Source organism: Mixophyes fleayi, chromosome 5 (assembly GCF_038048845.1).
Source record: "Mixophyes fleayi isolate aMixFle1 chromosome 5, aMixFle1.hap1, whole genome shotgun sequence".
NCBI lineage: Eukaryota > Metazoa > Chordata > Amphibia > Anura > Limnodynastidae > Mixophyes > Mixophyes fleayi.
Window position 1 is genome coordinate 136753683 of NC_134406.1, and position 12543 is coordinate 136766225.

The 12543-nt window shown below is 40.9% G+C and overlaps 1 protein-coding gene across 2 annotated transcripts in view; it reads left to right on the plus strand.

The window, feature by feature from the left end:
• The first annotated feature begins 736 nt into the window (after window positions 1-736).
• Window positions 737-12543, plus strand: part of ANKS6 (ankyrin repeat and sterile alpha motif domain containing 6) — a 98051-nt gene continuing 86244 nt past the window's right edge. For both annotated transcript variants that reach the window (XM_075212838.1, XM_075212839.1), the window contains exon 1: window positions 737-1386. In XM_075212838.1, the coding sequence (XP_075068939.1) occupies window positions 1031-1386 (356 nt within the window). In that variant the 5' untranslated portion in view covers window positions 737-1030. The remainder of the gene's footprint in view (window positions 1387-12543) is intronic.

Sequence of the window (12543 nt, forward strand, 5' to 3'; positions counted from 1 at the left end):
TTTAATTATAGTCTAAAATGCTGTCCTTGAGATGTAGGACACAGTATCATTATTTTCCAACCACAAGTGTCGTTTGCACTTATTATTGTGTGAATGCGCTTCATTCTATGCAATACACATGCTTTGGTATTGCCATACAGAATACTTTTACAAGTATGGAAATCGCTGCACAAACCGTGAATTCCCATCTATAGTAAAAAGCATAATCCTTCTTTGCACACCCTTAAACAGAGAGAATATGAGCTGCCAATCAGGAGAAAGATCTAGGAAACCTCCAATCCTATTAATAGAATAATCCAAATAAAACCTCCCAGGCGCTAGAAAGAAAGAGGTGTATATATATATATATATATATATATATATATATATATATATATATATATATATACATTCGTGAGCTGCCAAGGAAATGCAGAAATAATGCTTGCATATAAATAATTGATATTTAGTGAACAGATTAAAAAGTTAGCTTCTGACCAGAAAGAATATTACTTATATAAATTAGAGAAAACAGAAAAAAACTCCACAGCACATAACTAAAATCAAATATCAAAAGGCACTTCATCAATATCCAATTGTTATATAAGAAATCCAAGGAAGTTGATATAATAGCCAATGGAGGAGAATATATATTCAGAATTGAGTCAATATGTGTCTGAATCTCCATCTGAAAGATAATCTCAGTCCCGCACTGCACTGTAGAGTACAGCCGCACATGCGCATTCGGACTAATAAACTTGGAATAACTTGGAATGTCCGTGTTATCCCGGGGTTGCAGAGGAATGTCACCGGGTTCTACACGCATAGTAGCAGACCGGGACGGTCAAGAACTGTACAAAAAGACGTATACATCAGGTGCCCACTGATGGCGGTCAGATCGCTGAATGTTTGGAACTCCTTGTGCTCGATGATCCGTTACTTCCTCTATTAATTGTTGTCCTGTTTGCAGAGTTGAGGGTGCTGTGCGTGGCAGGCAGCGGCCCCGGCTCTGAGAAGTGATTGCGTGGTGTCAGGACACTGCCTTTTCTCTATGGAGTGTACAATCCCAGCTCAGTGTCAGCGCCTCTTCCGCGCCTGTGAGGATGGAGATCTGGACAGTGCCCGTAGGTTACTGGAGTCGGAGACTTCCAGTGGCTCATCTAGTATTGGAATTCGTGCAGTGGATGGAACCACTGTGTCGGACACCGCGTTACAGGGGTCCCCGATTGGGAGCTCCGTTGTATCCCCGCTGGTGCCAGTGGATAGCACGGACGAGGACGGTAATACAGCGCTACAGCTGGCGGCCGGGAGTGGGCACGAACCGCTAGTCAGGTTCCTGCTCAGGAAAGGGGCCTCTGTGGACAGGAAGAACCACTATGGCTGGACTCCACTCATGCAGGCTGCTAGGTACAAATCAATACATAAGCACTCCTACACATTCCTGTTGCTTTACCATGTTTAGCGTATAGCAGGACAGGTGATATGTCCCACTACTGAAGTCAGTATAACCAAACATCTATGGATTACTGTTTGCAAAGTGACAAAAAACCATAACTGCCAACAAATGATCTGAATCGTGTGTTTGAGATTGTCGTGCCAAACTGTTACATCTATTTATATCTGAAAAAAGAATTACCATGTCACTTTATTGCTGGCGATAAAAGCTATATGAATCTCCTAGTAACCAGTGACATTGTGTAAGTGTAACATTATGCAAATTCTCAGTGATTAAATTGTCTTGTTTTATTTTTCATTGTAAGGTTTGTTAACTAGATATCTGGCTTCTGACATTTAAGCTGCAGGTTTAACTGATTTCTGCTTTCTTTCACAAAGTGTGATTTACGAATATTGCTGAAAGGAGCAAACTTGCACTAAACCTTATAACCTAATTAGCTTTTATCTGTCTGTATGTTTGCTGTGCCTTTATAGTGCAAATGTTCTCCTTTTGGACAATGTTTGTAAGTATCGTCAATTACTAGCTCAGCCCCAATCCATCCTTTTACCATTGCTTATTTACCTTGAAGTGGACTCTGTGCATAACTTTTCCTGGCAGATTTTACATATGTTGGGCAGACTGTGGATGCAACAAGCTGTTGACTCTGAGTGGTCTATTTATGGCCCATCCCATGTAGCTCACTTTGGGGCCTATTTATCAAGCAGTGTAATGTTCCCAAAGGACAGTTACTGTTATTCAGCCGCAATTTGAAGGATCCTTGTTGCATTGCAGCAGATATAGTGGATATCTTCTGCTTTGCATTCTATTTCGTTTTCTGAGCAGTGCCCATAAAATATAAAATAGTATGGGGACTGTCCCCTAACGCAATCTAACGAGTTTCGAAAATGAGTAATTTTCGGAAACTTGCTATGTTAATGTACGTCAGCTTCAAATTCAAAAATTTCCTAGCTGTCAGCTCTGCTTCGAAGAGCAGAGCTGCACAGCGCATGTGTGGAGGAATCATGTCATCCCTCCCTCCCACATGATAACAGTTCATCGTTAGTATAGTCTCTGTGCGCATGCCCTATACTTTAGGTCGGGCATGCGCAGTAGGAGCTCAACGAAGATGCCGGCATCACAAGTTTCTTCACAGTGACCAGGCAGTGAAGAGGTAAGTGTTAAACTTCACAGGGACAGCAGTTTACCGTGACTGTTATCCCTGCTGAAGTTTTTTCATAAATATGAGAACTAGTTCAATCCTTATCAATGCGATAAGGATTGAAAACTAGTTTTCATTTTATGTGGTTGTTAAGCTGGTTACACACTACAGAAATTTTTATGCCGAGCAATTTTACATGCGATCGATGGTCCGATCGCTCAGTCCATGGACTGCATACACACTAGCCTTGTTTAGAACGATAAAGGGAAGAGCGGACGTCCCTTTAGCGACTTTTTACAGCCGTGTTGTCATGAGCAATGACTGTAATTTCGTACTCACTGTTGTGGATCGGTCGGAAGTTTATACACACTACATAGCGGAAACGAAATTGGAACGAAAATATTAAACGGTACAACCAACCAAATGAGGCGATAATCGTCCATTTGGGCAGACTTTCGACCATCGTGTCACTGCACACACTGACCCGACTTTTGAACGAGCGGTCGTATGTCGGCTGTTTGAGCCGATTATTGGACGAAAACCGTGTAGTGTGTACCCAGCTTTAGTAAATGTGCCCCTACAGTTGTAATTTCTTATCGCAATGATAAGAAATTGATAAACTTGGCAATTTATTAAAATAGATTAGTCTGTACAACGTCTCCGTTAGGAGCCTGTACCAGTGAATAATCTGTAGTAAAATGATCGCAGTCATGATCATTCTACTTACAGGTTTTTATGACCTTGCAGAACTTGGTTTACCAGAAGTTTGCTGGAGACGGATCTGAAGAGCCCTCTCCTGTCATGCTCCCCCCATAGGATAGAACAGCTAACGCCATCTTCAGCTGTCGTAGGTCAATTTCCGGCGTTTGGAGCTTGATAAATAGTCAATTTTCATAGTCCCCGTAGTCAGCTCTGGGGACTGCATTTGTGATCGGTAACGCAGTAGATGCAGTCCTCTAATATTTAAATAGTTTTGCTATTTTAAAATGCACTAAACTGCAGTTTTCGGGGAATTTTCCATGATATAAACCTCTTCCTAGGTACATAAATAGACCCCCTAAACTTAATGTTTACTGATGGCTTTTTTGACAAAATATGATATTGTGAAAGTAGAGCACCACAGACTCTTCTCCATCAAAATAGTTGCTTAGGACTTATTCACACTGAAGAGTTTGATTGCAGAGCTTTTTAATCCCTGTGACAACTGCAGCTGTCTGTCAACAATATATATAATATTAGATGCAGTATACTAAAAGGTGTACTAAACAACACCGAATGAAAAACTGTATATGGGGTGGGTACTTTAGAAAAAATAAGTTTCTACAGGTCTTCTTCAGAATATCGCTCTAACTTTTAGGGTAGTTTAACATGGTAGTGATTGAATGCAGCACTTTCCCAGATAGAAAACAGCATTAATAAGAACTGTTTTTTTTGTTGTTGTGACATATTGAAGTTAATGGGAAAAGTTGCTCTTCGTCACATGATGCACTTCAACTTGTATGACGCTGTTTTATAAATAAAGGGTGTTAAGTTTTTATAGCTGGAGAAGTGCAGCATTCAATCATTGTCTCTTAATTATTCAGTCCAGCTGTCAAAGTGTGAGAGAACTGCTATTAAGACATACAGGTCTACTTACTAATACATGGAGATATAGCTAGTTTTCTATTGCCGCTTATTACAGCAATACCACCTATTGTCATGATTTATCATTAATATATAAAGCAGTTGAGAGATATTGGCTCTGTGGGGTAAGGTAAGAGCTTAAATTATCACTGCACACGACCAATTGCAGAGGATATGCTCATGTGGGTCGCTCTTGTGCAGTAGAATTGGAAGCCCAGACATGGGGGTAAATGTATCAAAGTCCGGTTTTTCCATCTCCCGCGAGAGTGAAAAACCGGACTTTGATACATTTACCCCCTGGTCTTTTAGTTCTACTAATAAATAATAATAATAAAATAGTAAACAAATATATAAAATAGTTTTAAATAAAATTTTAAAACATATCGCTGAATGCAAAAAAATGCTTTATATAAATAAAAAAATATTTTATATAATATATTTTTTTCATTAATTGTATTCTGTTATGGCCATCCATAGATTTCCCTGGAAATAGGACTTTTCTCCATTTAATAAATAGAGGTCATAGCCTTTGGTATGTTTTCACTGCAAGTGCAGTTTCTTAATGTGCTACATAAGTTAATTGCATGTTAACATTTTGTTGTACAGATGAAGCAGGAGAAATATAAGGTGTCCCATCTGCGCTCATAATAAACTGATAACAATGAATAAATATTGATGTCCTAATGCATGATCTAACCTTAAGTGAAACACCTGCAAGTACAATGATCTAATGCAAACACAACAGTAGGTCCTCTGTGTGGGTATTAGAAATGCTCACTGACCCCCATGTTTTGGTTTTGGTTTTGGATCTGGATTACCTTCGTGTTTTGGTTTTGGCAAAACCGCCCTTGCATGTTTTGGTTTTGTTTTGTTTTGTTTTGCAATTTGTTAAAAAATGTAATTTTTTTTGGGCTAAAATAACATAAGTTAGTGCTCCACCTGTTTCTTGGATAAGTGAGGTAATTCTACAGCTAATGTCAACGATCACTCACCCCCCCGGGATGTGTGCTTTTATCAGACACACACCAATCCAGGGTGCCAGACAACGCATTAAAAAGAGCTATTGAAATCCATAGCAAAAAAGGCAGTTGGGTGTCTAACTGTATATTACACCCATGGCTGCCAAGAGGAATTCAGGGCCCTGGTACAACAAATTCATGGGGCCCTCCTTATAGGCAAGTATGCTAAAAAATAAAATCTGAGGTGTGGTCATGCATTTGGGGGCGTGGTAAATGCACCATTGGTGCGTGGCTAACACATCAAAATCTCTAGGCTCTCAATTCGCTGGAGCGTCGCATATGTCCAAGCACTCCTGACTTTCAGGACATCTAGCACCACAGTATAGTATAGAAAAAATGCAGTGTGTACACAAAGAGTTCAGTCTTGGCCTGCACCTTACATTGGGCACAACACTCACCAAAAATTGACATTGTCCCTACTAGAATCACAACATTTCACATATTGTCCTGCTCTCTCCTACCTGTTCTTCTCACTTTCACCACCTGTGGCTGCATGTTTCTTTGGTTGCGGCTTGTCTGGATCCTGGAATGCTGGGGGCCCTATTTGGGAAAAAATGGCTACATTTAGATAATTCCAAACAACCCTGGCGTTAAATCAATACCATCCACGATTAATAATTAGGCCTTCCTCCAGCTCCAATATTACAATAATGTGCCCCTTCATCATCGCCATGCCTTATGATCACACTGCGCCCTCCATGCTGCTTTTGCCCCTTCACCTGGCTTCTCTTCCATCACACTATACTATGCTGCTCCCCCCCCCCTTTTTCAATCCCACTGTGCCATGCCTCCCCCCTTTTTAACCCCACTGTGACATGCACCCCGTTTTTTAACCCCACTGTGCCATGCTGCCCCTTTTTTTCACCCTAACTGTGCCATGCTGCCCCTTTTTTTAACCCCACTGTGCCATGCCCCCCCCCGTTTTTTAACCCCACTGTGCCATGCCGACCCCCGTTTTTAACCCCACTGTGCCATGTTGCCCCGTTTTTTAACCCCACTGTGCCTTCCTCGTTTTTTAACCCCTTTGTGCCCCTACCCCCAGTTTTCCTTCCTTCACTTACCTTTTCTTCTCTCTTCTTTCTTGGTCTTCTCTGCTCCTCTGTGCTCCATTGCTCCAGACTGACTGAATGCTGGGCGTGACATGATGACGTCACACCCGGCTTTCAGACAGTCTGAATGGAGCACAGAGCAGCAGAGAGGAGGGACGCTGGCGCCGCGATCACGTGAGTATGTTTTTTGTTTTTTCTTTAACTACCCTGCTCCCTCCACCAATGACCGAGCCCCCCCTCCCGCTGCAAAAAAGAAAAAGAAAAAAAATATTTTTTTAAAAAAACATCGTCGGCGCCCGGGCCGGGCCCCCTGACATGCCCGGGCCCGGGTAATTAGTACCCGCCCCCCCCCTCTCGGCGGCCCTGATTACACCCTACACTTATAGTTAAATTGAAAAAAAATCAGCCTGCAAAGACTGGACGATCAATCGAAATGGCCAAAGCAGATTTTCTGTTTGGGGCTAGATTATTCCCAGACATTAAAATTGAAATAGAAAAGAAGCAACCTGCAAAGACTGTACAATAAAATAGAAATGCCAAAAGCAGATGTTCTGTTTGGGTCTAGATTAGTCCCATATCTAGAAATTGAAATAGAAAAGAAGCAGATTTTTTTTGTTTGGGTGTATATTATTAGCAAACCTTATTAGTGCAAATTATGAAAAATACTGTTTAATCCCTGCTAAGCCCTCCTTAATTCTACAGCTACACACCAATCCAGGGTGGCAGGCAACGTTCTAAAAAGAGCTATTGACATTCATAGCAAAAAAGGCAGTTGGTTTTCTGTCTGTATTTTACACCCTGCATTTATAGTTAAATAGAAAAGAAGCAGTCTGCAAAGACTGTACCATAAATAGAAATGCCCAAAGCAGATTTTCTGTTTGGGTCTAGATCACACCCTACACTTATAGTGAAATTGACAAAACAGCAGCCTGCAAAGACTGTACTGTACGTAAAATAGAAATGCCCCAGTATGGAAAGGCACTGTCTGAAATTTCCATATCAATTAACTCTTGAAAATAATCCTCCACCATCCTTTGCATGTTAATAGTAGGATTGGTTGGAGTTATGGGCAATGTCACACATTTTTTGGTAAAATCTTTCAAACCAGCCCAGATATCAAACTGTTGTGGTCTGCCACCTGCGTCATCCCTGTGTCTCTTTGGAAAGTGCAATTTGGTGCCAGAACTGCTGCCACTGGTGCCACACTGCTGCCAACAAGCGATTTTATTGAGTTAGTAAGCGATTTCATTGAGCTTGTGATTTCACTGCTGTCTGATTTCAAGTGCTGTGTGTTTAAAGTGTGGAGTTAGATCCAGTAAGGAGTTGATTCCGGGAAGGGGTTTAATCTGGTAAGTGGCTAGTAAAGGTTCGTACTCTCAAGTTCACTGTAGGCTATAAGAAGTTAAGTTAGCCATAATAAGATGAGTAGTAGCAGGTTTGATGATCTCACTCAATGCACATCTTGTCATATGTATGCACACTTGGAGCAAGTGTTCCAAGGTTTATACCTCTGTGAGAAATGTGAGCAACTGGTCTCTTTGGAAGCCCAGGTAACTGATCTAAAGCAGACCATTGCAACATTGAGAGACATTGCCAACCTGGAGCAGAGTTTACAGCTCACCGTGGATGCGTTAGCTGAGCAGGGTGGAGCAGAGACAGAGGAGGATGCACAGGTAGGTAGCTGGGTAACAGTTACTTGGGGTAGCAGAGGGAGGAAGAGGCAGGCCAGCTCTGAGCTAAGCAATCCCAGCAGATTTGCCAGATTGGATGAAGATACTGTGGAAGGCAGTTCAGAATTGGTGGAGTTGGATGAGACTGCTTCCTCTAGCAACCAGGGGAATGATCTCTCCAGCATAGAGGGGACCAAAGTTACTCAGGGACCCAGGCAGATTGTGGTGGTAAGGGATTCAATTATTAGGAAGATAGATAGGGCAATCTGTTACCAGGACCATGCATGCCGAACAGTGTGTTGTGCTCGGGCTCGGCATATTTCGGATCGGGTGGACAGATTGTTGGGAGGGGCTGGAAATGACCCAGCTGTTTTGGTGCATGTTGGCACCAATAACCGAGTTAGAGGAAGAAGGGGTGTCCTAAAGAGTGATTTCAGGGACATAGGTCGCAAACTTAAGGAAAGGACATCCAAGGTAGTATTTTCAGAAATACTACCTGTGCCACGCGCTAGTCCAGGGAGGCAGCTGGAGATTAGGGAGGTTAATGCGTGGCTAAAAGATTGGTGTAGGAAGGAGGGTTTTGGATTCTTAGAGCACTGGGCTGATTTCTCTGTCAGTTGCCATCTTTATTGTCGTGATGGATTGCACCTGAATGAGGAGAGGGCTGCAGTACTAGGGGAGAGGCTGGTTAGAAGGTTGGAGGAGATTTTAAACTAGGCTCTGGGGGGGAGGGGCAAGCAAGTATTTATGGGATAGACATTGAGAGTAGTAAGGAGGAATTTCACAAGAGTCAAGGGGGTGGAGAGGGGGGAAAGGGAAGCATAGCCAATAAGGAGAGGCCCTTTTTAAAGCAAAAATAAATACCTAAGGGACGCAATAGACTTAAGTGTATGCTTGCAAATGCAAGAAGCCTGACAGGTAAAATGGGGGAGTTAGAGCTAGTAGCAATGAATGAGCAGTATGATATTATAGGTATTACGGAGACCTGGTGGGATGATACACATGACTGGGCAGTCAACTTGGAAGGCTATTCTCTCTTCAGGAGGGATAGGGTAAATAAAAGGGGAGGAGGAGTATGTCTTTATATTAAGCCAGAATTAAAACCAAGTATTCAGGAAGTTATATATGAGAATATTGGTGATAATTTAGAGGCATTGTGGGTGGAAATATCCAGCGGAGGAAAAAGTTCAGAGAAGTTGCTGATAGGGATATGCTATAAACCGCCAGATATTAGTACGATTGAGGAAGCCCAACTTCTACAGCAAATTGAAAAGGCAACACAACTAGGTCAAATTTTAATTATGGGGGATTTTAATTATCCGGACATTGATTGGAGTACTGAGACCTGCGGTACAGCTAGGGGAAATAGGTTTCTGAGCACGCTAAAAGACCATTACATGTCCCAATTAGTAGAGGAACCAACAAGGAACCGGACTATACTGGACCTAGTAATAACAAACAATGTAGACATATTATCAATTATTCAAGTAAGGGAGCACTTGGGAAACAGTGATCATAATATGGTCTCTTTTGAAATTAGTTTCCAGAAGCAACGGTATAAGGGATCAACTAGGACTTTAAACTTTAGAAAGGCAAATTTTAATATGCTAAAGGAGTCTATAAAGAGCATAGACTGGGACAAAGCCTTTGAAGGAAAAAATACGGAGGAAAAGTGGGCTGTCTTTAAAATGTTGTTGGAAACATACACGTATAAGTTCATTCCTATGGGAAATAAATTTAAAAGAATTAAGTCTAAACCAATGTGGCTAAATAAAAAGGTAAGGGAAGAAATGCAAAGGAAGAAGCGTGCATTTAAATTGTTTAAATCTGAAGGGTCAGAGGAGTCCTTCCGTAGGTACAAGGAATGTAATAAAACATGCAAAAAGGAAATTAGATTGGCTAAATTAGAAAATGAAAGGCATGTTGCAAAAGAAAGTAAGACAAACCCCAAAAAGTTTTTTAAGTATATAAATGGCAAAAGGATTAAAAAAGATAATATAGGACCCCTAAGACGTGAGATGGGTGAATTGATAAATGATACTAAGGAGAAAGCAGAGGTATTAAACACTTTCTTTTCTTCAGTATTTACTAGAGAGGAACAAATGGTAGAAGTAATACATAAAAATGGAAATGAAACCATGCCATTAATTAATACTTGGTTGTCAGAGGAAGAAGTCCAAAGGCGATTGAAAAATATTAAGATAAATAAAGCTCCAGGTCCAGATGGCATACACCCAAGGGTCCTTATGGAGTTAAATTCGGAAATAGCTAGATCGCTATTCTTAATTTTCAGAGATTCAATCTCATCAGGCTCAGTACCAAGGGATTGGCGAATAGCAGATGTGCCGTTGTTTAAAAAGGGGAAGAGATCACAACCAGGGAATTATAGACCTGTAAGCCTGACATCAATAGTGGGAAAACTACTGGAAGGTATTTTAAGGGATAGTATTCAGGATTACTTGATACGCCATAAAATTATTAGTGGGAATCAACATGGATTTGTGAGGGATAGGTCATGTCAAACTAATCTAATTAGTTTCTATGAGGAAGTTGGTGGAAACTTAGACCAGGGCAGCACAGTAGATGTGGTCTACTTAGATTTTGCAAAGGCCTTTGATACAGTGCCACACAAGAGGTTGGTTTACAAAATTAGGGAACTGAGTCTAGGAATCAACATTTGTACCTGGATCGAAAACTGGTTAGAGAATAGGGAACAGAGAGTTGTGATAAATGGAACATTTTCTAATTGATCAAAAGTCTTAAGTGGAGTACCTCAAGGTTCCGTGCTGGGGCCACTCATTTTTAATTATATATTCATTAATGACCTTGGTGATGGTTTAGAGAGTAAAGTTTCTATTTTTGCAGATGACACTAAACTCTGTAAGGTAATAAAATCAGAGCAAGATGTAGCTTCTCTACAGAGGGACTTAAATAAACTGGAGGATTGGGCGGCCAAATGGAATATGAGGTTTAACACAGATAAATGTAAGGTTATGCATTCAGGGATCAAAAACAAGAACGCAATCTATAAATTAAATGGAATTAATTTAGGAAAATCTATAATGGAAAAGGATTTGGGAGTGCTCGTAGACAGTAGACTTAGAAATAGTGCTCAATGTCAAGCAGCAGCTGCAAGGGCAAACAAAGTATTGGCATGCATAAAAAGGGGCATAGATGCAAGGGAAGACAGTGTAATTTTGCCACTGTATAAATCGTTGGTAAGACCTCATCTTGAATATGCAGTACAGTTCTGGGCACCACTAAAAAAGATAATTTGGAACTAGAAAGGGTTCAGAGAAGGGCGACAAAATTGATAAAGGGTATGGAGTCATTAAGTTATGAGGAAAGGTTAGCCAGTTTAGGCATGTTTACTTTAGAAAAGAGGCGTCTAAGGGGAGATATGATCACTATGTACAAATACATTAGGGGTCAATACAGAGAACTTTCATGGGAACTTTTTACCCCAAGGACTATACAAAGGACACGTGGTCACCCTCTAAGGTTAGAGGAGAGGAAATTTCACAACCAGCAAAGGAAGAGGTTCTTTACAGTAAGGGCAGTCAAGATATGGAATTCATTGCCAGAGAAGGTTGTGATGGCAGATTCAATAGATATGTTTAAGAAAGGGTTAGACAAATTTTTAGCGGAAAGGTGTATCCAGGGATACGACCGTTAATTAAAATGTAGGATAGTAGTGGATATATGGTAAAAATTGAAACAGATTGGCGGTTGCTTACTCTGAATCAATTTCAAATATAAGTGCAGGATCGCAGGAGATCCAAAATAGGTTGAACTTGATGGACTGGTGTCTTTTTTCAACCTCATCAACTATGTTACAATGTTACTATGTAACCTCATCCTCATCAACATCCTAATCAGCGCCCTCGTCGCCTACACAACTCTCTACCTCATACTCTTCTAATTCCAAAGTGGCATCCTCAATTGGTGTATCACCGGCTATACTCGGGCTGTTCAGGCACACATCAGCAGAAATGCTGAAAGGGCCCTTCTTTATGGGTACACTATCAGAATGGTCACTATTACACATACCACTCATGGATGGACTCTCAGTGATTGGCGTCATTTCTGATTCTTAGCACACATTTTTCTCTAATGTCTTACTGTTTTCTAGCAGCTCAGCTTTCACACGTAACAGTAGTTGAGCACCACTTTTAGACTCCAAATTACTTGTTCTTGCTTGGTCACGAGCGACCTTACAAGAAGAAGGCTCGGTAACAGTTTTAGATCTCGCACTAATAGAGAAAGGCAAAGGCCTCATTCTTTCTTTGCCACTGCGTGTGTAGAATGGCATGTTGGCAATTTTTTTTTTTATCGACAGTTAACTTTTCATCAGATACACCTCTTTTCTCTTTCACATGGTAAAAGGTGTTTTTTTTGTGTTTTTTTTTTTTCCCTGGCTTAAAAAGTCTATGTACTTTTACTTTACTTTACCAGATGGCGTACAGGGAAGACTACCATCAGGACTGGTGGCAGCAGCCGCTTGCTGATCCTGCTCATATGTGGACTACTGTGAATCCATTTTAATGAGACCCAAAACAATTGTAGTGCAAATTCAGAAGGATATAGTGCTGGTATATAATAATTTCAG